The sequence below is a fragment of the Lactuca virosa genome, chromosome 8 (genome assembly GCF_052849685.1).
Source record: "Lactuca virosa cultivar CGN04683 chromosome 8, Lactuca_virosa_CGN04683_v6, whole genome shotgun sequence".
NCBI classification, from domain to species: domain Eukaryota; kingdom Viridiplantae; phylum Streptophyta; class Magnoliopsida; order Asterales; family Asteraceae; genus Lactuca; species Lactuca virosa.
Window position 1 is genome coordinate 17,035,492 of NC_136433.1, and position 27,390 is coordinate 17,062,881.

At 37.1% G+C, this 27,390-nt stretch overlaps 1 protein-coding gene and 1 long non-coding RNA gene across 3 annotated transcripts; one reads left to right on the forward strand and one right to left on the reverse strand.

Annotated features, from left to right (window-relative positions):
* Positions 1-11,797: 11,797 nt before the first annotated feature.
* Positions 11,798-13,569, reverse strand: LOC145132049 (uncharacterized). Of its 2 annotated transcripts, none has more exons than XR_013717866.1 (3): positions 13,237-13,569; positions 12,870-12,972; positions 11,798-12,589 (listed from the first exon to the last, which is right to left on the reverse strand). It is a non-coding gene; the product is annotated as an uncharacterized LOC145132049 (long non-coding RNA). The 2 variants fall into 2 exon arrangements; XR_013717865.1 differs by having other exon boundaries at positions 12,798-12,972; positions 13,233-13,569.
* Positions 13,375-15,147, forward strand: LOC145132048 (Papain family cysteine protease). Its single transcript, XM_079066692.1, has 5 exons — positions 13,375-13,425; positions 13,530-14,039; positions 14,114-14,233; positions 14,316-14,559; positions 14,632-15,147. The coding sequence occupies exons 1-5, from the start codon at positions 13,381-13,383 to the stop codon at positions 14,901-14,903; spliced, it is 1,191 nt and encodes a 396-aa protein (XP_078922818.1). The 5' UTR covers positions 13,375-13,380; the 3' UTR covers positions 14,904-15,147.
* Positions 15,148-27,390: the final 12,243 nt, after the last annotated feature.

Here is a 27,390-nt window from a genome sequence, read left to right on the forward strand (position 1 = left end):
GTCTTCCTCTATTCCCAAAAACCATTTAACCCGGATCATTTCCACACAATGTATCAACAAACTTTCGCATATAGTGGCCTTCATGAGCTAGATTTGGACATCCCACTTACTAAATACGAACTTCTAGCCATGGAAACCCAAGTGGAAATCAAGCAGATGAGACAACAGATGTGGTAGGAAATGATGGCGATGAGGACTGAGCTTCGTGTCATAAGGAATATGTTGAAGGTAATGGTAGCGATTGGGATGACTCTCGAACCTGGTGTTGTTTATGGGCTTTTTGGTTGTGGGGGTTGTGGGTGTTATGGGTGGATGTAGTTTGTGGGTCGATGATGGCAATTTTAGGGTTGTTGGGTTTTAGATTTTGGGGATTTTGGGTGTTTTTTGTGGTTTTTGTTCTAGTGTATTCATCGGCTAGTAATATGATAAGTTTAAGTTTGTTATTAACTACTGTAGTTTGATGAATTTAATTGTTTTTTTTGGGGTTTGGATAGTAGAAAACCCTAATGAATCATGTATGTATCACCACTATTGTATGTATTTTGGTTTGGTACAGAATGAAAACTGTATTCTACTATATTTTCATGTTAAATTTTGTGTTTACGATTATCTATTGATGTTATAAACTGTATCGTGGCTTGTATGTTTATTTGTGCAAAGGTAGATTCGTGGTTAAGCTTGTATGTTGATAACCAACAGATTGTGTTTAGATGGATGATGACAAAGTACAAACAAAAGAACAATGCTATTTTAGGTTTATTCTAATTTTTGTGTTTGGATGATAGAATTTGTATTAGGGTATATGAAAGTACATGGGGATGATGGTTTCTATTTTGTAAAAGTCAAATTACAAACCAAAGTGCAATGCTATTTTAGGTTTATTCTAATTATTCTATCCGGATGTTAGATTTTGTATTATGGTAGATGGGAGTACACGGGGATGGTTTCTATTTCGTAACAATCAAATTATATACCAAAGTAAAATGTTATTTTCAGTGTAATGTTAAGTGTGTATTAGGTTTTGGACAAGAGTCAAAGTAGAATGTTTATTTGGGTGTATAGTAGGTAATTGTCAACATACAAAGTACATTGTTTTTATTTAACCACACACTTACAAACAAAATAAGAGCATAACTAGACCATAACTATTGTAACCATGACAACATAAAACACACACATGTAAACATATCCAGTAGTAGTAAATTAGCAAACAACTCTCATACTCCATAACCACTCCATAACAATAATAAATCTAATCCAAATCCAGTAGTTTGGATGAGCTATCTCCTTCACCATTTTTTCCTTGGACCTTTTTTGCCAACCTTTTCTTTAGTATCTTCTCTGACTTTTTCCTTAATTTTATTGTAACTTCTTGTTGACCCTTTCCATTTTTCACACCACTTCCACTTGCTTCTTGACCCTTTCCTTATTTTACACCACATCCTTCTTTATCTTGACCCTTCCTTTTTTTCACACCACTACCATCTGCATCTTCACCCTTCCTTTTTTTAACACCACTACCACCTGCATCTTGACTCTTCCTTTTTTTATCTGGCATTTTGGGGGACTTGTCACTGCATCACAAGGTGACTTGTTGTGCACTGTCTTGTTACAAACGCCACATTCAATCCTTTTTCTTGCCTTTGATACTTTGTGTGATCCATTAACCTCTATATTGTCCCTCTTCCTCTTAATAGTGGGTCTATGAAGTTACGATTTTATCGAGTATGAATTACGAGATCATAGTAAAGTAAGAATTAAGAACACAACAACTAAACAGAATCTGTTTGGCTCGATTACGCTTTCAATGAATCCAGAGAAAACTCAGAGAATACAATGTGAATGCAAAAAGCTTCTCTAACTCTAGTATTCATCCCATATATATAGGGATAACGAAAGAGTACAAAAAATATAAGGGACTAATACACTTAAGCTTCGATACAAAATGCCCTTATAATAAATAACAAACAAAACATTCGATACTAAGAATGACCTAGACTACCTTCGACATCTCACAACATTTGACCTCAACAGTCTCCCTGGCATCTTCATTTTCAATAAAGGCAATGGTGCTATGTAGGCTATTGTGGGCCACATTGCACTCCCATTCATACTTCTTATTGAGTACTTATATGTGTTTCGATATATGGTTGCACGAAATAAAGGATTAACAAATGCCTCCACATTCATGTTTACATAAGAAATGGCTGCCACTGAATGAACTCAACCATACCCATTCAGCTGTCATGCCCTACAAGTACGTATTTTCTTATCCAAATCAACACCATATGACTCTCCTAAGTTTCTTGTTTCAAAGGTATTTAGTCCACTAGGCAGCACTTGCCAATACCTACAATTAAACACAGTTAGTATGAGTATAAGCTACTATGGTAGAAAATGAGTGGCAAAAAAAATCAAACCTTTAGCGGATCTTCAATTCATTTATTGAAAACTTTATGTTTGGATATACATATAAACATCCCCATCCACTACCTTTCATTCTCAAACTACAAATCATCTGCATCACATATAGCCTTATATCCTCCAAAATAATAATAATAATGGGCTTCTTCCTTGCATCCAAGATAACATTCTTAAAGCTTTCAGAAAATCCGTTCTCAATAGCATCACACCCCCCCCCCCATTTTTCTGTTTGAAAGAATGCTATATACCATGACTTTGGATTCCTTCCCGTAAGATGCACATATACAGCTAGGGATGTTATTCGGGTCGGAACCGGACCGAACCGACCAACCGAACCGATTAACCAATACGGGTTCGGTTCGGGTATTAATCGGTTCGGTCCGGTTATTGCCCGAATAACATGTACAAGATGATTAAGGACCTAATATAACTGGAAAAAAAAACCGAATAAACTGTATTAGGATTCTATAACCCGAATAACCTGAATAATAGAATAAAAATATAATTTTATACATCTACGTAAGACATTCAAAGACTAACATAACACAATAACACATTGAAAGAATAACATTTACATAGTAGATTAACATACTGAGAATTAATTTCTTACTTGAGTTTCTTAAGTTGGAGCCTAATTTTCCATGACTAGACAAAATAGGAATTCATGAATCCTTAGAGACAATAGGATGTTGGGTTTTAGTTCAACATTAGTTTCTAAAAACTCTTATCATGGAAAACGGAAGACTTTAAATTTCGAACATAACATAAACATTTTATACCCACCAAAGATCATCTTGAAAGTTTTAGAAAGATTTAAACACCAACCAAAGAAAGGATGAAGAAATAACAACCTTTGTTGTTCTTTGGGTCCTCTTGGGAGGCTTGGAGGTTGATGAAGAATATGGAACCTTTGAGACACCAAAATGAAGCCAACTTGATGTAGATGCTAGTCAAAACTCTTAGGCTTTAATTCCATATCCAAATATGATTTAAATAAAGCAAAATGCAAGCAAGTAATCTTCTAACACTTCTTTGCAAGAGAGAATATGAAAGAGTAGGGAGCTACGGTTTTGGTGAGTAAAAATGAAGGGATGAAAGCCTTCATAAAGCTAAATCATTACCCAAGGGTTCTTAACACCTTAAGCACCCCATACCCTAAAGACTACATGTTTCTCATGCCTTTTAAGCCATGCTTACTTTCTCTTATTATATTCAAAAGAGCATGTCTTGTTTCCTAGAAACTAGCTCATCCTTTTTTTATAAATAAAAGAGAAGAGAAGTTTATAAAATTTTTATAACTCTTTATAAGATATAAACTTTAACTTTACATAACTTAATAAATCATACCATATGATATATATTATGTTACTTGCTAATGAAAATTAGTATTTCCAAGAAATAAATAATTTCCAATTAATTATAAGTTTATTGAATATTTATTAAAATCAATTTCTAATAAATAATCAATTATATCAAGTTATTGTTAGTGTGACCCATTAGTATCATATGTTAATTAGCAATATCACTTTAATATGATTCTTCAGCATACTAGATCTTTCAATCTCCCACTTGCGCAAGATTCATATTAGACTGATATAGACAGTGGTGAACGTCTAGCAACATTTCACTGCCCCCAACAACATATGACTTTGTTCCATTCTATCAACACCCAATTCCCAAAATCTCAAAGGTATAATTGGTGTATAAGGTAAGTTTATCAGCTATCCCTTTGTTGCAGACATCATGTTGAACATGAGATACGAATCGCGATCAATCTTATTAGTTGTTCAACTTTTGTTAAGGCGCCTTATATGTCTAACTCTCAACACATAAAAGGAACAAATCCCATCTTGACTACATAAGCCTCTTGCATAGTTTACACCATACTTGAAAATGGATTTTATAACTGCCCGGTTAAGGAACATCTTTTGACCATATCAAAGCATAGTACTCCGTACACTTAAGTCCCACTATGTATCTCAGGTGTTAAGGATACAAAGATAGTACCTTTTAATCAAGTATCATTTATGATAGCGATCCATGAGATGATCTTGATGCGGGTCAGTTCAATACTAGTTCTCTGACAAGTACCTATAAAACTTGGTTACAACCACTTGCCTACTTTAATCTAGTGAGAGTCAACCAATCCAATTCATATTAGTCTTACTTTATAATTTCTCCCACAATTATAACCGACTATGAACCTTTAGAATAATAACATTATTCATGGATTAAACATGTTAATATAGAACACAACAAGTATTAATGTGATGACTATATCCCAAAATATCATAACATTATCTAAGAGTTGTTATAATGTTCCAATATCCAAACACCAAATCCAAATCAAAATCTCATTTCTAGAATAATAAAGTCTTACAGCTGAAGTGTGACCATTCATACTTAGCTCAAAAGAATGACTTTATCAATTGGTCTGACAAAATTTAATTTCTGTGAATACTATCATCTCCATACTTAACTTTACTCTAAGTATAGTTAAATATCTTGGAGAATACGATTGGTGTTCTTTCGTGACATAGAGTCTCTTAGCATGATTAAGTATACTCTCGAAGTCACAAAGATTTCTATGTGATCCTTGAATAGCAAAGATCAACATAGTTTTTCAATGATCTCATTCATCCAATCATATTTGAATTCAACTTCTAAAGTAGTGTATTCTTATTTTGTAGTAGATTGTGTTGTTATGTTTTGCTTGGGCCTCATTCCAACAAAACGTATTCTTCATTCCATAATGTAATGAAGTCAAAATCCAATTATAATTCATAATTATTTATATATGTTTAGAAATTCACATCTTGTGTAGCTCTTTCCGTAAAGATCCTTTCTAAACTGATTATCTCATATACATTCTCTTAGTTTTTCTAAAGTACTCTTAGAATGCTCTCTTAGTCATCTGGTGACTTAACCATGTATTCAATTAGTATCATATGACATGCTTACAGCATGATCATATACCATGTTCTATGCATAATATGGTGTAAATGATGAATTTATTTTCCAAGAAAATGAAATATAAATCATTTCATCTAGTTCAAACCTATGAGCTAGGTACTTTTGAGGATAGCTCAAAATGGTGCCATATGACAATGCCAAGAATTCTCCAAAAGAATCTTGTGTCTTGACCCATTTAAGATATTGCCAACATATGCATTAATACATAAAACCTTTAACATTTATTTTATCTATCCCTTATAGATTTCACATTCCAAGAATGTATCTTCTCCTTTCTAAGTCTTTTATTTTAGAAACATTTTCCGAGTCAAGATGAAAACGACCCTGCTTAGTCAGAATGTGATTTCAAAAAATTAAGTATGGCTCATTCATAAAAGATTAGGAATGTCACTATACTCCCACTAGTTCCTAGTAAACACACATGTTCTATTCATTTTGATATAAAAACATACCTTGTGGTTTTACATTAAAATGATGATTGCAACATTGAGATGTTTGCTTTATATCCACAAGTGGATCTCCAGCTCTACACATTTTTTTAGGATAACATGGATTAAGAAAACCTCCAAGCCAATCTATATAGATAACTTCTAGTAGATGTCTATTAGAAAAAGCGGTCTTTCTTGAAATCTATTTACTATATCTTATATTAAGAATATGAATTTATAGTAAATAATATCTCTGTTGATCTAATCATAGCTACTTGTGAAAAAGGTTTTATCACAATCAATGTCATGAGTATGATGAGGATCATAGTCAATGACATGAGTATGAGAAAATCCTTTACTACAAGTCTTGCTTTAAATGTGTATGGTTATCCATGTAACTTATTCTTTCTAGAAGAAACATTTACTCCTTCTAGCCTTGCTATAGGGAAAAATTTTAATCAAGCCCATACTTGATTCTCATACATGGATTACATCTCATGTTCATGACTCTAAGTCATTTATTAGATTCAAGATCTGACATAGCATCTTGGTATTTGATGGATTTTCCAAAAACCATCAATTAAAGATCATCAATGAGAGATTCCACATTTCTCAAGTCATGGATGATTTCTACCACTAATGTGAACAATTTGTGTTTGTGAATAGCTATTATTCAAGTTTAATAACCCTTGTTAAAACTAGTGCCAACTATTACTACATAAGGTTATGATTCTTGAGCTGCTTCAAGTTCCATGTACCTTCCACTCGCTTTGTCATTAGAAGCTTGCTTTCTACTAACTTAGCTTTCACAATAGTAAGACAACTTATTCTTGGTGGGTTTGCATATAATAATCTAAGCCACATTTAGAGTATTATACAACTATGTATTTAGTAGATTTTGGGTTTAGAAGCTTTAGTCCAACATTGGCTTCAAATCCACAAAACATTAAGTAAGATGAGGATGGAGCCTTTCCATACTAAGTCTTATAAAGTGTTTAATCTACTTATTAGTTGGTATTTGTACTCAAGGTACAATTAATAGTGTTATATGTGTTATCCCATGGAAATAAAAGTGGGATATTTCTACCGATTAGAAAGTAAATCATACCAAGTAAGATTTAATTCATCTTTTATTATCATGAAGGCCTTAGATAGTTCTTACTGGCTTGTATCTTGTGCTTAATCTCAGACAGCCATTAGAAAGGAAGTCATACACCAAAGTTTATAGTTCCTTAATAAGTATTTTCTCTACACTTTAGTCAAAATATCATTAGGAACCTTTTATATATAAATAAGATTTACATATGTCAAATAAACTACATTATTTGCCTTCAAATATCCTTTTCTTGAAGTTAGAATATGTGAATGACATTTATATAATAAAGATAACAATGTCAAAGATGAGTTTGATTTAAAACAAGTTTAAGTCAAAAGTTCTTGTATATAACTTAATTTCATTTATAAAATGTTGATATTTACTTTATAATTCTATTAAGAGATTTGGTCTCATAAATAGAAGTTAATCATTTCAGAATATGAATATTATTGTTATGAAAAAACGATTAAGTAAATTATCAAACATTTGAATAAAATAATTGAGACATAAATTTAGATATGCTAAATTAAAACATACATTGTTCCAAAACAAGTATTGTTTTACATTACAATTACTTTATGTTCTAAGCATAAATAATGAACTAAGCTTCGAGAGTGTAGCTCCAACTTGGTTGTGCTCAGCTTGTTACTCTTCAATAAATATCTGCAATCCATTTACAAATATTAGATTAAAATTTAAGTACCATGTACCTAAGTGTTATATGAAAAATATGAGTTATATCCAGTAGATACCAGAAGTACTAGTCTCTTCCAGACTTTCTTTCCAAATAAGAGGAACAAATCCTCTTCCAGTGTCCAGTTTCTCCACAAAAGAAGCAAGATTCATCTATGTGGGCTTTAATAGATTTCTTGGGCTTAAATGTGTTCAGTCCATAAAACATAGGCCTCTTGGATCACACAAGGTGATTCTTTTTGGCCATGTACCTTTCCTAGTTTGATGTTAGAGACATCTTTAGCATCACAGTGATACCTTTACTAGGTATCATGTTCAGGCTTATTGCTCCAAGCAAACAGTTTAGGATTAGGACCTTTAAGTGTATACAATTTCATATCTTTCACGAGATTGTCTCTTAAGACATGAACCCATTCATTGAAGTTGTATCTAGTGGATGTTATTGTTTCACTAAGTCATTAAAGAAAATGACAATTTATGATAATGAGAATGGATTATTTAACTACAAAATTTTAACAAAAATCATTTAGTATTTTCAATATTTAATCTTCAATAATTAATACCCTTTTAGTTTCTAAAAACATTAATTATCAAAGTCTAGGATCCAAGTTGCAAAACAAATAAATGGTTAGGTATCCTTTATCCCATCCATTTGAATTCAACCCGGTAGATATCGATTATCAATTATATCTTGCTATATAATTCCTAGAGTTATGGGATCTCTAATAACAAATTTAATTAGACATGTTTGATCTCATCTATGCCTCAGATTTCTCTTGCTTAGGTATCCTTTATCACAAAAGATTTCCGATCAAATCATCCAATTTGAAAAACTCGTGTAATCGGCCTATAAATTGGTTATAGAAATCGCGAATACACCTCGGTCATCAAAAGATAACACTAAGTGGTTAGGTATCCTTTATCCCACTAATGCATCAAGAGATGTGCGATTGTTTTTAAAAAAGGATTGCATAGATTTGAGGTTTGGTAAGGGGTCTTTTATATGTTTTATAATTCTAGTTTAAAAAACATATGATATCATAGTTATTACATGCATATAATAAACCATGGTATCTATTTTCAAAAGAAAATCACTTTTAAAGATTCTATATAAAAAGCTAGTTTTTATATAATTTGACGCAATTTTATTTTAATAACTGGTATTAAATTTGAGTGCATTTGAACCTCTTATATCTTTAATAAAACTTCCTTTTATTACTTATATATTTGGAGTTTGTATAAGTTACAAAAATCACCATTTTAAAACTTATAATTAAGTATTTCAAAATTTGCCGTTATTAACATTTTATAAAACCAAGTTTTATTTTAAACAAATAACTTGTTACATCTTATGTTTAATTTTGAAAAACTAACTCCATGTGATGTTTATTTTGTCCAAAATTATATCAGCATGTGAAAAACTAATTTATCAGCCACACAAAATAATGCATAAAATAAACAACACAAACATGCATAAAGAGATATGTGCATAAATATAACCAACTAATGACATTTTTGTGAGCCAACACAAAAGATGTCAAGTTCATTCCTAAAGGGACATTTAAAGGGACCAAAAATCATCTTGTAATGTTGTTGTAGAAGCTCTCATTTAAATAAACACTCATTGCTTGCAAAAGATTTGAAGAAATTTCTTTAAAGAAAAATCTGCAACATCCACGACACTTTTCAAAAAATGTCATTATCTGCCCACCACATATGTAGCATTCATGACACTTTTCAGAAAATGTCATATTCTTCCCAGCACATGTGTAGACACGAAAATTTCTCTTTTTTCTTCCAAAAATGGCTCCAACTTCATTTCTTGTTACATCTTTGTACAAATAAATTATTTCTAAAAACTAATCTATTACTTTACAAAAATGAACCAAGAAACCTAATATATTTAATTATTACATACCATATGAATAAATAAATTATTACAACCATTTTTATAACAAAAACAACAAACACAACAACATAACAATCATAATGGTCCTTGGTTATTTTATGCACATCATACCCATCAACATACATATAAAACAACTTTTGTTTTTCGAAGACAACTTTAAATGACAAAAGATGCATGAAACTTTTGTCACATAAAAAAAATTTATAAAGTTGTCATAGAAAATATGTATGAACTTATTTTTATACAAAAAACAAGTTATCCATATTCTCCAAAAACTAAAATTTCAAAAAATCAAAAAATCTAACCAAACTTGCAAGGTGGCTCGGATACCAATTGTTGGGTTTTAGTTCAAAAATAGTTTCTAAAAACTCTTATCATGGCAAACGGAACACTTTAAATTTCGAACATAACATAAACATTTTATACCCACCAAAGATCATCTTGCAAGCTATAGAAGATTTAAACACCAACCAAAGAAAGGATGAAGAAATAACAACCTTTTTTGTTCTTTGGGTCCTCTTGGGAGGCTTGGAAGTTGATGAAGAATGTGGAACTTTTGAGACACCAACATGAAGCCAACTTGATGTAGATGCTAGTCAAAACTCTTAAGCTTTAAGTCCATATCCAAATATGACTTAAAAAGAGCAAAATGCAAGCAAGTAATCTTCTAACACTTCTTTGCAAGAGAGAATATGAAAGAGTATGAGGGAACTACGGTTTTGGTGAGTAAAAATGAAGGGATGAAAGCCTTCATAAAGCTAAATCATTACTCAAGGGTTCTTAACACTTTAAGCACTCCATATCCTAAAGCCTACATGTCTCCCATACATTTTAAGCCATACTTACTTTCTCTTATTATATTCAAAAGAGCATGTCTTGTTTCTTAGAAACTGGCTCATCCTTTTTTTATAAATAAAAGAGAAGAGAAGTTTATAAAATTCTTATAACTATTTATAAGATATAAACTTTAACTTTTAACTAAAATACAAAAGAGTCTTTCTAGTCCAAAATAATGTACATGACTTAATAAATCATACCATATGATATATATATATATATATATATATATATATATATATATATATATATATATATATTATGTTACTTGCTAATGAAAATTAGTATTTCCAAGAAATAAATAATTTCCAATTAATTATAAGAGTTTATTGAATATTTATTAAAATCAATTTATAATAAATAATCAAGTATATCAAGTTGTCGTTAGTGTGGCCCATTAGTATCATATGTTAATTAGCAATATCACTTTAATATGATTCTTGAGCATACTAGATCTTTCATTGGAATGGTCAGTTTTTGAAAGTCTGAAACAAGAGGAAGGACCGACAAGTGATTTCGAGTTTGGAAATAGTTGAGAAGATTGGTCGATTTTGAAATGATGAGAACGAGCATAGGGTTTTTTTCTGTTATGAACGATGAGGGCAGAAGTGTGAATCGTGATTTTAATTTATGTCGATAAGACAAAGGGGACGAGCAATCCTTATTCGGGTCGGGTATTTAGAACCGAATAAACTCTTATTTGGGTAACCCGAACCGAATAACCTGAGAACCAAATAAGCATAATATAGATACCCAAAACTCGAATCGAATTGCTTATTCGGGCCTAATTCGGTTCGGTTCGGTTTGGTTCGGGTTTTCGGGTAAAAGTCTCATCCCTATATGCAACACGGCTAAACATTTGAATCTATTTCATTGCAGTATTAAAAAGAGGTTCAATTGATGCCTTACCTGCCTTCCAAAACATTGCCTCATATTGAGCACCAAGAAATTTCTTCTTGAAGTTGGATAGAATATGCCTAACACGATGCCTATGTTCTATGTTTGGGAATAAATCCTTCACTACTTCAATTAACCCCTACATTTACATCATAAGTACAATTAGAACATGATCATAATTGAAAAACCTAAAGCATAATGAACACAACCATACCTTATGTTGATCTGACATCAATGTCTTACCATACCCAGATTGAAGATGCAGATCTTTTTAAAGATATTCTAGAAACCATTTCCAATTGTCTTTATTTTCCACACATACCACAGCCCAAACTATTGGGTAGATATGATTGCTTCCATCCCTCCCAATAACACATAATAAATCACCACTACACATTCCTTTTTAAAAAACACTCATCCAAGTTTATAATCCCTCTACATCCACTTCTCTAACCTTGCTTTAGTGCATCAAAACATATATATATATATATATATATATATATATATATATATATATATATATATCCTGCTAAAGTAGGTTTTCCTATCCCACATAGAGTTAACAGATAACTTAAATGTTAACCCTGAATTAGACATTCTTATCTACTCACCATAGGACCACAACTTTGCATAGTTTTCCACTATGGTACCTTCAACAAGAGACACTACATGTTTCCTAGATCTCCTACACTGTCCCATACTAACCTCTATGCCAAATTTAGTTTTTACTTCCTCTTTTAGCATCCTAACATTGACTTTCTCATTCTCAAGAACTTCCCTGGTGAAATGACTATTAATCCATCTATAATTAAAAATTGAACCTAATTTAAAGTTCTTGGCACAATCATGGTCATTAATAAAGGACTTGATTTGTAATGAATGCTCCTCGGTCTTCCATGAAGCCCAAAGCCTAAATGTGGTCTAACCATCAAACACTTAACCAATAATCTTATACTATCATTTTTTCATAGTATAATTGATACCCATTGGCTACAACATAATTACAAAGCATGAATTTCAAGTGTTTAGGATTGGTAAACCTCATACCTAGAATTGGCAAGTACTTCTTCCAAGGTATGTCTTCATTGAACCTTGGTTTACCTTTTACATCTGGGAAATTGTCATCTCCATCATCTTGTGGGCTTTCAACTTCCGTGACATCCTCATTTCCATTTGTCTGAATTACTCCTTCGTAGGTTACTCCTCCGATGTTGCTCTTTTGTGGACTCATGAACCCAGTTAGGTCAATACCATCTTCCATTTCCATTGACATGTTTGAAATAACAAAAAAATTATATTCAATTTCATTTTCCTTACTCCATCAGAGAATACCTGCAGATTAGTACCAAAATGGTTCATGTACACAGGCAGTTATACTTCACACCGATAAGCAATGTCTATAAACTCTTAATATTCAAGTTCATTAGAAATCAATGTTAAAGCTTTCGGGATTTCTAATTCCGGATGACAATAGTCAAGTTTCATACTTCTTTTGTGTGAATCGTTCAAGAAAACAAAAAAAAACCCTTATGAGACATACCAGCAAAATCGATATTCTTGAACATATGAGAAATATCATCAGAGTAGCAAAAATGCATGTTGATGAACACACCTTGGAAGTGAACTTTGATTGCGACGAATATTGTCATCGACGGGAAATTTGGTGGGAGCAAAGGTTTTTCTTGAATGAGGACGAGGGGAGTGAAGAACAAAATCTGCTTATTTAAAACAATTGAAATTAAACTTAATACACATGGCCAATTCATTTAATGGCATGACACCGTCCTTTTTTTTTCGTGGCACCCATATTACCTATTAACCCGGTATTATATCATATATGTATATTTTAAAACGGTCAAATGTGATTTTATTCTTATAAAAAATTATAAGAGAATCGAATGAAATTTAAGTTAATATGAGATTTTCCCTAACTAAAGGAACGAACATTAAGATGAAATTTGAAATTTGACAATACCTACATGACCCATTAACCAGTCAAACATGGGGCAGCCGCCCACATCTGGGCTGGCCCGAAAGCCCAAGCCCGTTTCTGCGCATCTAACTTCTTGGTTGAGACGGTTAAAGCGGTGAGTAGGGACTACGTGTATGAAGCTAAAGCCGATATGATATTATACACACTCCACGTGTTGCAACCTGGCAGCTTTCAAGTAAATGACTTCCCTAGCCTCCTCTCATTCTTTTCCATTCGCGTCTTTCACCGCCTAAAAGGGCAAATCAGTAAATTAGTCTTCTGTCATTCTTGTTTTATCAGCTTTTCCAGCCAGTAGAACGGAAGAGAGCTTCGCCGGGAACAACAATGGGAGGTGGTGGTTTAGCTTACGCCGCTGCTGTCTGTGTGCTAACTTGCGCCATTCAAGCCGTTCATGCAAGACCCGTAGATCCTGTAATAGTTCAAGTCACAGAGAATCCGAACAACCACCTTCTCGGAACTCCGACGGAACACAAGTTCACGGCGTTTATACAAGAACACGGGAAGAAGTACTCTACGAGAGAGGAATACCTTCACCGCCTCGGTGTATTTTCCAATAATCTTCTTAGAGCTGCCGAACATCAATTGCTGGATCCGACGGCGGTTCATGGCGTTACGCTGTTCTCTGATCTGTCAGCGGAGGAGTTTGAGAGCATGTACTTAGGCATGAAAGGCGGTGGACTTGACCGGAAGAACAACGGCCTAGCAACAGCACCGCCATTGGAAGTTGAAGGATTGCCGGAGGATTTCGATTGGAGAGAGAAAGGCGCCGTCACAGAGGTTAAGATGCAGGTAATTAGGGTTCCTTAATTTCTTCTCTATTCCTGATTTCTGAACTACCAGAAATTGATTGAATATCGATTTAGGGTACTTGTGGATCGTGTTGGGCATTCAGTACCACAGGGGTGATCGAAGGAGCAAATTTTATAGCAACCGGAAATCTTCGTAACTTAAGCGAGCAACAGCTCGTTGATTGCGATCATACGGTTTGATTTCTCTCTTGGCCTCCAAAAATCATAGGATAACATTAATTAACGCCATGCTTCCGATCTTTCTTTATGTATACAGTGTGATTCTTCGGAGAAGGATGCTTGTGATAGTGGATGCTCCGGTGGACTTATGACAAACGCTTACAACTATCTTATCGAAGCCGGAGGTATTGAAGCAGAAGAGTCGTATCCGTACACCGGAAAGTCTGGGGAATGCAAGTTTGACCCTGAGAAAGTAGCCGTGAAGGTCGCAAACTTCACCAACATACCCAACGACGAAGATCAAATGGCTGCCCATTTGGTTAAACATGGCCCACTTGCAGGTGATTAATTAAACATCAACAATATCTCATTGTTGTTATATGAATGAAACGATAATTAAGATGATGTTGCAGTTGGATTGGATGCGGTGTTCATGCAAACGTACATTGGGGGAGTATCGTGTCCATTGATATGTCCGAAGAAGATGTTGAACCATGGTGTGTTGGTTGTGGGGTATGGTGCGAAGGGTTTTTCAATACTGAGGTTGGGTAACACGCCTTATTGGATCATCAAGAACTCATGGGGAAAAAGTTGGGGAGAAAATGGATACTATCGGCTTTGTAGAGGGAAAGGTATGTGTGGTATGAATACGATGGTGTCTGGTGTTGTTACCCTCAAGTCGTAGAAACTTGTAGGTCTCTGAAGGTGGTAGTTTGTGAACACAAGAAGTTGCTTGATATATTATATAGGGCTGGTTGTTAGCGGTATACATTTGTTTTATGATGGTTTTAGTATCTGTTTTAGTTGCAATGGGGGGTCTTAAACCTTTTGGAATATCAGTTCAAAAGTGCTCTGTTCTAGTTTATATTCATGAATATAATATATAACAAAGATATTATATATGAACTCATATCTCGTTTATAAAATATAAGTGTTGTCATTTTTGTATGTAATATTATGGAGGACAAAATAAAAGTCATTTTACATATTTTACATGGTGGGCTATGGAGCAATCACGTAAAAACTTGAAAAATAGAAACCAAGAGACTATTTTCATGAAGGAAAAAAGTTAATAATTGTGGAGTAAAGCTGTCATTTTATGAACTATAGTGACCATTTTGTATATTTTGACTAATTTTATGTTATCAAACGTTTATCTTGTTCTAGTATATTAATGGTTGAATCTATCCGAGAATCTACTCGGACCAATGACCAAACAGGATTGCGCTTTGTTGTGGGCCGGATCATGAATAGGTCCTGCCTGCCATGGTTTATTCGTTAATTATATTTGAACAAAATTAAGGTGTTGGGATTGTAAAGGAATTTAGTTGAATGTAATTTGACAATTACGTTTGTGATAAAATCAAACGATTTTGGTCATATTTTGGCTAAAGATAAAAGTTTTAGATTTATTTCTTATCTTTTATTCCAAAGATAAAAATGCTTGTTCATTTTTTTTAAAAAACATATTATGATCGTCTCTTTCACATACCATCTTTTCTTCTGGAACGAGCAAAACAATTTATTAGAAAACACCTGCACCTAGCAAGACCGTGGGGAAGACATGATACAATAGAAAATAGAAATGAAATTTAAAGTACAAGTGAGGACAAAAACACCAATCAACCCAAGTACCAAGGAGATGATGTTATATACAACCCACCCAAGTACCAAGGAGATGATGTTATATACAACTCCGAGGACAAAAACATCAATTCATCCGAGACCGATGTTATTGTAGAAACGTATTATTAATCGGTATAAATACATGAATACAAGAAGGGCCTTGATTCAATACATACACAACTAATGGGCTAACACTATACAAGATAGTATACAAATATAAATATATAAGTATGAGTCCGCTAACATCCCCTACGTTTTGATGGGGAGAAGAATTCCAAACGTTCAAACTGGTCTTGAAATCGTTGAAGAGTTGTGTCGGAAAGCATTTGGTGAAGATGTCAGCATACTGAACGGAAGAGGGCTCGTGAAAAACACGAACATACCCTCGAGTGACCCTGTCACAAACAAAATGAATATCAACATCTATGTCCTTCGTGCACTGGTACTGAATTGGGTTCGATGTCATATAAACAGGGAGTTGATATTGTCATAATAAACAATAGTGGCTTTGGTGGGCGGACACCGAAGCTCGCGAAGTAAGTTACGAACCCAACATGTCTCGGTAACGGCGTTAGCAATGTCATGCCTCAATATTCTGCCTCTACACTCGACCGCGGGATGACCCCTTGCCGTTTAGAGGACTAGGATATGATATTATCATCGAGAAAAAACACAGTAACCCGAATTCGAATGACGAGAGACTATAAATCCGGCCCAATCTGCATTCGAGTATGCACGAAGATCGGATGATAAGGAAACATGAAGTTGTAATATGTTGTCCATGGTCCCTATGATGTAGCGCAGAATGCACTTAAGAGTGTGTAGGTGAGGTTCCCATGGATCATGCATGAATAAACAAATATGCTAAACCGCAAAGGCAATGTTTGGGTGGGTGAAGGTAAGGTACTGAAGCGCTCCGGCAAGTCTGCGATAGAGATAGGGGTCGGAAACAGGAGGTCTAGTGACCTCGAACTTGTGAGTAGTCTTGACAGGTGTATGAGCTAGATTACACCGAAGCATATGGGCTCGGTCAAGGATCTCATAGAAAAGGAAGTGAAGAATAGTCCAAACCTTGTGAGATGAAGTGTTTGTGGAGTGGGCAGAAGTGATGAGTTTTTGGGAGATTGACCCGAAAATCCAAAGCTTCACCATTTGATCAAGTTTCTCCCACTTTAGATTTGTCGGAGGTTTGTTGGGTGCATCATAGGTTTCGTCAATGTGGTCTAATACATAATAAGCAATGCAATGAGCCCTGAAAAAGTCGCTCCATGGTTCATAGTTCTGAGTTGTGAGATCGAAAATGAGAGTGCCATATGTTTTGTGTTTGTAATCCCATAGGCTTTGTGAGGAATGGTTGTTGTGCTTGATTCTCATGGCATCGTGAAAAGAAGAATGATTAGGAGTATAAAGAACAAGATAAGAAAACAGGAGAAGAAAAAAGGGGGAAGAAGATCGACTGATGAGAAAGTCGATGAATGGGAGTGGAATTGACGCTTAGGATTAAGGCTCTGATACCATGATAGTCTTGGTATTTTTCCCATGAATAGAAATGTATTATTAATCAATATAAATACATGAATACACGAAGGGCCTTGGGCCAATACATACATAGTTATTGGGCTAACACTATACAAGACAATATACAAATATAAATACATAAGTATGAGTCTGCTAACAGTTATATGCAACTTTGAGGACAAAAACACCATTCCACCCAAGTATGCCATAAGGAGATGATCCAAGTATGCCATAAGGAGATGATGTTATATGCAACTTTTGAACGAAGAATGCATCAACTATTGAAAAGCATGTAACTTTGAGGACAAAAACATCATTCCACCCAAGTATGACCTAAGGAGATGATGTTATATGCAACTTTGGAAGGGAGAATGTACCAACTATTGAAAATCATGTCGTTTCCTTCCGACAAAATATACTACAACATCAGGTAGTAGATTGTAATAAGAGTATTCCTTTTTAGGGCAATGAACCCAATTTGCTGCATATGTAATAATATTGTCAAACGAGGATAGTTGGGGACAAGTAGTGTCACCCTAACGAATACCCGTTGCCTTACCTAAAAAGCGAACAGACAACCACATAGAATATGGACAACGTCTTCTACTTCAACCCCAGGCACTGTGCAAACAAGTGAATCAATGTTAATCACATGTTATTGAAGGGCCACCAAAAAGGGGATCCTCGTAACATTCATTTTCTAAGCAAATCAAAACATTTTTAAGGGAACCACTTCTGTCCACGTAATAGCATCAGTCACCTGAAAATTTGGCTTATATTCTATTTTGAGCTCGATAACATCCATCAAGTAGTTACCATTAGGAGCTAAGGGAAATACTAATGATCATCTGAAGCATTTGGCCAAAAAGAACCGGGGCAGAAAGCAATTGAGAGAACTACACATTCAAGGTCAAAAACACTACACTAAGAATTAATTGTGTTCAAAGATGGGACATAATGCAATGTATCAGAGCATTCAAGGTCTAACATTTATCAATTTTTAGCCTCCGCCACCTTTTGACTATCAATGCAATGTATCAGAGCATTGTTTATAGTGAACTAGTATATCAAACCATACAATATATACAACTATAAATACAAAGAGGCTAAAACACTCTGACTAAAAGTATACTTTAAAAATATAAGTATTTTTATAAAAGTGTACATACATACATGCATATTAGAAATAATGTTATAATAAGGAGTATTTAGAAGAGTTGGACACCGCAATTAAACTTATACACTTATGTAATCATATCTAGGGTAAATATAACCTGATATAACCTGATCAACTATATTTATTTGAGATATGACCAACATGTGTTTAGGAGGGGTCGTGGTGGACAACAAATCTAAAACTTACCAACCCTATATTTTTACCAAGAAGCTATAGAATCAAAAATAAACAATTAAAATACTATAGGAGTATTTTAGGGTGCATACACTTACATTCTTCATACATTTCTCACATTTTTTGCACAGACATCATGGCAGGATACCATGCACCAGCAGACCCCTATTTCCCTAACCAGGGAAATGGTGGTTGGATAGAAGAGGATCCTGAGGAGATCATGGAGGAGGAGCCCGAAGAGGAAGAGGAAGAGGAAGAGGAGGAATCGGATGTGGAGTCTGAAGTCATAAACCCTCCTTACGTCGCTCGAGTCCCTACACATCGTTTAGGCTACAACGGACCTACGCCCCGCTGGGCGGAAGATCTGGAGAGATGGAGCCGACACCAGCACCAGCGCCCTCCTTTCGGCATTTAGCGAGGTTTCTATAACCTCAGCCACGGGGGACCGGCCGACAGAGCCCTCCCAGTCATGATTCAGCGAATCACGGACCTTGGTGACCAGACTAGGGCAACGGCAAACCGCGTTCTGGAGTTGGGAGCCGCTGCAGAGGTCACAGATGCGCGGACTTGAGATTTGGAGAGAGACTATTATCCCGTGGACAGAATCATTGAGGACCTTACCACCGCTCGAGCGTAGGTAAGGGAATATTAGGAAAGGCATTCGACTCTCGAGGAGAGAGTGGTCGCAGCCGAATGTCGGTTAGCAGAGCTACAGGGCGCCTCGACTTCATCTCAGGGGTCGCAAGGGACTACCCGTCGTGAGTAGGGTTCATCCTACTCACAATTTGTTATGGACTAGGTTTATGGGTATGCGTTGGTGCTACCCTTTTTCCTGTATGTAGGACCAACCCTACGTCTAAGTGATTACACTATTCGAAGGGTTGTTATGCTGCCATATTTTTTTATTTCTTTTGATGTACTATAGACATCCTTAAAGGTCAATTTTCCCCAAAACTTATGTACTAGCACCTTGTCTTCAATGAAACGGATATGTATTTCATTTTATTGGATGTTGTTATCTGTTATGTCTTTTCTTTTCATTTGTATTTGGTACAGTCAAATTTCAATTATAAAGTACAAGCGACTCTCAATAACAATTAGATTCGATACAAACAAGGTGTTCCATTACAGTAGTGTCTGAACCATAACTCATATAAAAAAACTTATCATCATTCCACCTTGTGGCAGAAAATGCCGCCCCGAATATATAGCAGGCGCAAGAACAATACATCGGCGCCACCACCACCGCCACCTCGCCCACAAATGGACACTGCAGTGACCGCTGCTGTGGCTACTACTGTAGCCCAAATCAGCAGTAGCAGCAATGGAGGCGGAAATGAAACAAATAGCTCCAATCAAAGTGAAAACCAAGGGAACCCAAGGGAATGCACTTATAAAGACTTTGCAAACTGCAATCCCAAACCCTTTAATGGAAGCGGTGGTGTCATTACTCTGACGCGGTGGTTCGAAAAGACAAAATCAGTATTTGAAATTTGCGCCTGCCCAGAGGAGAGCAAAGTCAAGTTCGCAGCCCGCACTTTTTCTGATAGAGCCCTTTCATGGTGGAATGGCCACATCAAAGCGCTAACACTCCCGGTGGCGAACTCAATAAGCTGGGATGATCTCAAAATCATGATGCTCGAAGAGTACTGCTCAAGGGGCGAGGTACAGAAGCTAGAACAGGAGCTTTGGGATCTCACAATGAACGGCTCTGACATCGAAGCCTACACCGCCAGATTCAGTGACCTGACAATCCTATGCCCCGGAATGATCACTTCGGAGAGCAAGAAACTAGAACGTTTCATCTGGGGGCTATCTCCCCAGATTCAGGGGAACGTAATTGCTGCCAACCCAACAACTTTCGACAACGCCAAGCGCCTCGCTCAAAAACTTATTGATCATGGAGTTCAACAAGGCATAATGACTCCCATTCCCGAGCAGGCGAAAGAAGATTGTAAAAAGAGGAAGTTTGGGGGCAAAAAGAAGGGCCAACCAACTCAGTAACCCTCCAAGAAGCAATAGATCATGGCGGTTCATGTCGCTACCGCCCCGGCCGCACCAGCACCCACCAAGCAATATGCTGGTAATCTTCCAAAGTGCGACAAATGCCCCTTTCTCCACCACGGACCCTGCCGAGAGTTGCACTGCACAATCTGCAACAAGAAGGGTCACACTGCCCGATACTGCAAAGCATCGACACAACAGGAAGCGTGCTATGGTTGTGGGGAAACGGGCCACTACAAGAGGAACTGCCCAAAGGCCAACAACTGAAATACTGGGGGAACGGGAAAAGTCCTAGCAATAGGACACGAGGAGGCGATGAAAGATCCTGCAGTGGTCATCGGTATGTTCCTCCTCAATAACATTTATGCATGCATACTATTTGATAGTGGCGCGGAGAGAAGCTTTGTGAGTTATAAGCTTAAACATCTCCTGAAACAAAACCCTCAAACACTAAACGAAACATTCACCGTGGAAATGGCCAACGGAAAAACTGAAACAACAAATGATGTATACATAGGATGCACGCTAACCTTGAACAACCACTCCTTCCAAATCGACTTAATGTCGATTACCATAAGGAGTTTTAATGTTATCATCAGCATGGACTGGCGAAGTCCTCACCGTGCCGACATTATGTGTTACGAGAAGGCCGTTCGCCTTTACCTACCAAAAAACGAAACCTCGGTCATATACGGTGACAAACCCAGCACGAACCTCCGCATCATCTCATGTATCAAGGCGCAGAAGTGTTTACACAAGAAGAACCAAGCCTTCTTAGCCCACGTCGTCGACAAGAAGAAAGGAGAAAAGAACATTAAGGATATCCCGGAGGTATGTAACTGCCCCGACGTATTTCCCGAAGACCTCCCGGGAGTGCCCCCCGAACGACAAGTCGAATTCAGAATCAACTTGATACCCGGAGCCACACCAATCGCCAAGTCGCCATATAGACTAGCTCCTGCGGAGATGCAAGAACTTTCCAGTCAACTGAGCGAATTACTGGACAAGGGGTTCATAAGGCCGAGCTTCTCGCCCTGGGGAGCTCCGGTCTTATTCGTAAAGAAGAAGGACGGATCGTTCCGCATGTGCATCGATTACCGAGAGCTAAACAAACTCACCGTCAAAAACAGATACCCTCTTCCGAGAATCGACGATCTATTCAACCAACTACAGGGATCGAGTTACTTCTCGAAGATAGATCTAAGATCCAGGTACCACCAGTTGCGGGTCCGAGAGGAAGATGTCCCCAAGACCGCCTTCCGAACTCGCTACGGTCACTATGAATTCGTGGTAATGCCCTTCGGTCTAACAAATGCGCCTGCAGCATTCATGGACCTAATGAACCGTGTGTGTCGACCTTACTTAGACAAGTTCGTGATTGTATTCATCGACGACATACTCGTCTATTCTCGAAGTAAGGAAGAGCACAGTCGACACCTGCATTAGGTCCTAGAGATATTTAAGGCGGAGAAGTTATATGTAAAGTTCTCCAAATGCGAATTCTAGATCCGAAAGGTAGAATTCCTAGGTCACGTTGTCAGCGAGGAAGGGATACATGTGGACCCTTCCAAAATCAAGGCAATCGAAGGTTGGGAAACGCCAAGAACCCCGATGGAGATCGGACAATTCTTAGGCCTCGTTGGTTACTAAAGGAGGTTCATATAGAATTTCTCCAAGATCGCTAAGCCGTTCACCGCTCTAACTCAGAAAGGTGTAACCTTCATATGGGAGAGGAAACAAGAGGAAGCTTTCCAAACCTTGGAACAAGCTCTATGCAGCGCCCCGGTCTTGTCTCTCCCAGAGGGAATGGAAGACTTCGAGGTCTATTCTGACGCATCCAATCAAGGATTAGGTTGTATACTCATGCAGCGAGGAAATGATATAGCCTACGCGTCAAGACAGTTAAAAACCCACGAGGTGAACTACACCACACATGACCTCGAGCTGGGAGTAGTAGTGTTCACTCTAAAGATCTGGAGGCACTACCTTTACGGTACAAAGTGTAACATTTTCACGGATCACAAGAGCCTCCAGCACATTCTAAACCAGAAGGAGCTCAACATGAGGAAGCGGCGATGGGTATAGCTACTGAGCGACTACGAGTGCGAGATCCGATATCATCTAGGCAAGGCCAACATGGTGTCAGATTCCCTGAGTCGTAAAGAATACTCGGGTCGCCGAGTAAAGATACTAACCATGACTATCCATTCCCACCTGTATTCGCAGATCAGAGAGGCTCAGTTAGAAGCCTTAAAACCCGAGAACGTCATAAACGAAGCCTTGCGAGGGATGGATAAGAACCTTAGAGTCAAAGACGATATAGCCTACTACCTCATGGATCGAATCTGGACACCGAAGTTTGGTGATTACAGAGACGTTGTCATGAATGAAGCCCATAAGACAAGGTACTCCATCCATCCAGGTTCAGACAAGATGTACCTGGATCTCAAGAAACTATATTGGTGGCCGAACATGAAAGCCGAAATCGCTACCTACGTTGGCAAGTGCCTGACTTGCGTCAAAGTCAAGGTAGAATACCAGAAGCCCTCGGGTCTACTACAAAAACCAGACATACCCGAGTGGAAGTGGGAGAGGATAACCATGGATTTCATAACCAAGTTGCCCAAGACAGCGGGTGGACATGACACCATCTAGGTGATCGTTGACAGGTTAACCAAATCCGCCCACTTCCTGCCAATCAAGGAGACTGACAAGATGGAGAAGCTGACCAAGACATACATAAAGGAAATCGTACGATTACATGGCGTGCCAATATCTATTATCTCCGACAGAGATAGTAGATTTATTTCGCGGTTTTGGCAGTCGCTGCAAAAGTCCTTGGGAACCAAACTCGACATGAGTACGGATTACCATCCTCAAACTGACGGGCAGAGTGAGAGGACCATTCAGACACTAGAAGACATGATAAGAGCTTGTGTGATAGACTTTGTCAAGGCATGGGATACCCACTTGCCACTCGTTGAGTTCTCCTACAATAACAGCTATCACACTAGCATCAAAGTTGCACCATTTGAAGCCCTCTACGAACGCAAGTGCAGATCCCCTCTGTGTTGGGCCGAGGTTGGAGACAAGCAACTGGAAAAAAGACGATTGTCCAACAGCACCCTCACCAGCCCCGAGATCATCAGAGAGACCACCGAGAAGATCTTCCAAATTCGGGAACGACTAAAGGAATCCAGGGACCGACAAAATAGCTACGCGGATAAACGACGAAAACCCTTGGAATTCCAAGTCGGCGACCGCGTGAAGTTAAAGATCTCGCCCTAGAAAGGGATGATACGCTTTGGGAAGAGTGGAAAATTGAAATCCGAGGTACATTGGACCATTTGAGATCCTTGCCAGGATCGGTCCAGTGGCATATAGACTTCGGTTACCCCAAGAACTCAACAACATACATCCTACTTTCCACGTGTCCAATTTGAAGAAATGTCTGTCTGACAAAACCCTTGTCATCCTTCTGGAAGAGATTGAAGTAAACGAAAATCTCCATTTTGTCATAACTAGCATTTTGGCTAGGAAATTTCGTCCTCATGTAAGCAATAACTATTGTGAGACTTGTGCTAACACATTAAAAGTGTACTTTATGGTTCCTAATGGACCATGGAAAGATAGAGTGCAATTCTCACCAAGTATGTGAAATCTCTCCCAAATCTCTCCAAGTATGTGGAATCTCTCCCAAATCTATCCAAGTATGTGAAATCTCTCCCAATTCTCTCCAAGTATGTGAAATCTCTCCCAAATCTCTCCAAGTATGTGAAATCTCTCCCATATGTGAAATCTCTCCAAGTATGTGAAATGTCTCCCAAATCTCTCTAAGTATGTGGAATCTCTCCCAAATCTCTCCAAGTATGTGAAATCTCTCCCAATTCTCTCCAAGTATGTGAAATCTCTCCAAGTATGTGAAATCTCTCCCATATGTGTAATCTCTCCAAGTATGTGAAATCTCTCCCAAATCTCTCCAAGAACATGAAATCTCTCCCAAATCTTCCAAGTATGTGGAATCTCTCCCAAGTCTCTCTACGTACCTTCCTCAGTCGAAAACAGCCCAAAACCGTACGAGAAACCCAAAAGGACCCTCTTGGTCCGGAACCCTCTTGGTCCTGAACCTCTTGGTCGGAACCCTCTTGGTCCGGAACCCTCTTGGTCCTGAACCTCTTGGCCGAAACCCTCTTGGTCTGGGATGTCTTCTAAGGAAACCAAGAGGAATAGCACCTCGGAAGCCTTTCATCCGGACCACCCATTTCGGAACCCCCCTTTGCGCTTCGGAATCTCGCAGCTCCGGAAGTCTCTTGCCTCGCCTCGCCTCGCTTCGGAAACCTATGGCCGGACCGGACCGCTGATTCGCACCTGACTCCGGATCAGAAGGAAGCACTCCGGACTGTGCATGCGACTTCGAAAATCCAAGAAAATGCTCCGGAAATTAGTAGATGACTCCGGAATTTGCATAATGGCTCCGGAATCCTTCCTAAGCACCTCGGACCCTCGCAGGAGCAAGGATACACTCCTGATTTTTGTCATTTTCAGACTTTTTCATCATTTTAAGGCATTTTGACGTCGGGATTTCCTCCAAACTCGTAATTTTCATGTCTAAAACCCCTTAAACCCCTATTTTATGCCAAAATTAATTATGTTAAACATTCATATAAAATAAAAACCCAAGACCTTTAAAGGGATTTTAAGAAGATAAGAAGTTTGACTTTATGATGTGATGTAAATCTCTCATTTCCCATGCAAATCCCAGTTAAACACAAAAATACATATGGATAGAAGCCTTGTACACCAGTCCTCCATGCAAGTGTCAAGTCGCCTTTTATCCTCCCCACTTAGAATACGTGAACTCCTTTTTTCCCCTTATCCCACCCCTCACTTTCACATTCAGAAGACTCCTAAGAATCCTCTCAACTCCTTCTAGCTCCAAGTCTCCTTCTTTCAAGGAAAATTCCCAGAATTTTTGTAAGTGTTCATCCTCTTTTACTAGTGATTCTTCACATTATTCCTAAGATTTCATTATATTTACACATAAATATTTTCTTAGAATATTCTCAAGTTCAAAGAATCTTTCAAGTATTGAAACTTGGAAACTCCTCATCATCTCTTCAAATCACCCAGCAAGTTAACCAAGGTGAGCTTCATACCCCACCTTTTTCTAAGTTTTTATTGTTTTTGGGGGAGAATACAAGTCAAACCTTGTCTAAATCCTTGGATAATTGCATGTATTTGTATGTTTAGTGTGTGGGTTGAAATATTATTATTTTATTTTAATCTTCATGAACGTGAAACTTCACAGATTTCAGGAAAATCAGAAAAATGTTTAAACATCACCACAAAAAGAATACTTTGTATAAAAAAAGAGCCCCTCAAGGTTTTTGGGTGTGTCCAATATACCCCCTTATTCCATATCTCCATATCTAGAAATAAAAAGTTGTTAAAATAGACCTTATAAGTTGTCACTATTCCTAGAATCTTCAAAGTTTGGAACTTTATGCCCTATAATGACTTCTTGCAAACTCTTAGGGAGTATTTTATGAATATTTAATATAAATATTTGTGTCGAGAAAACGTACGATTAGAGCCTTTATGACAGAAATATTTGCATGTCATAAACTGTTGTCGTAAAAACCTCCAAGAACATAAGTAATGTTCTATATGTCATAAAACACAAAATGCGTGTCATAACCAGCAGTTATAAATTTATACAAATTATAACTTGACATTTTTTCTCTTGACCAAATGACTTATCTTTCAATAAATGAAAAGAAACGAACACGAGCACCCAGTTAGCGAGCACAATCAACGATATGGAACGAGAACGATATTTCTATTCAATGAGTACAAATTTCATTATTTATTTAACAAATAATGGATCTCTAACGATTGCTCAAAAGGTTGTTAATATTCTAGTCAGACAAATGTCAAAAGTACCTAAATATAAATATATTAGTGTACGTCTAAAGTCTTGTAAGGAGTTATAGCCAGAGTCTCCTGGAGGGAGAGCGGGAATTTGTGTATAGATCTATACGGGGTTGACACCCCGCACCTTCGCTGTTCGCTACAGCTAGACAGGCCAGTCTAGGGTGACAAATGTCTTTTCCAAAACTAGGGCGCCTGAGAAACGCCAAAACAGGCACTCCGTCAGATTAGTATGGTTATAACGACTCACTAGAATATGTTATGTCATCTAGAAATTTATGCATGGAAAAACCTTATAAATAAATTTTGGCACATTGTGTTGACAGTCCTATACATGATAAGTGATGGTCCGCATTTGTTGCGTTGACTGTCATTTTTCATCGCGTAGGATGTCCACAATTGCCATGTCGATTCTTTCTCCTAACAAGTATAGAGTCGTAATACTGCTATTTTTACAAATTAAAAAGCGTAGGACTCTATGGAAAACGTTTGTAAACGATTTTGAGAACGATAAACTAACCCACACATGTACATAGTTGGAAATAGAACTTACGAATATTTTATAGCAGAAAATATAGGATTTTCTGGGGAAAACGATTTTCCACGATTTTGATAACGATAAACTAGAACGCACACTCAATTTTACTCGATAAGGGGAACAAGATTTTCAACCATATTCTCTTTTTGAAAATAAGGGATTTTCTGGAAACGGTTTACTATTTCTATTCAAAAGAACTATTCT

Bases quoted from the DNA above. Each gene is read 5' to 3' on its own strand.
- LOC145132048 (XM_079066692.1), top strand. From the start codon at position 13,381: ATGATATTATACACACTCCACGTGTTGCAACCTGGCAGCTTTCAA. The intron at 14,234-14,315 runs GTTTGATTTCTC...TTATGTATACAG, and splicing joins TCGTTGATTGCGATCATACG to TGTGATTCTTCGGAGAAGGA. The intron at 14,560-14,631 runs GTGATTAATTAA...ATGATGTTGCAG, and splicing joins TAAACATGGCCCACTTGCAG to TTGGATTGGATGCGGTGTTC.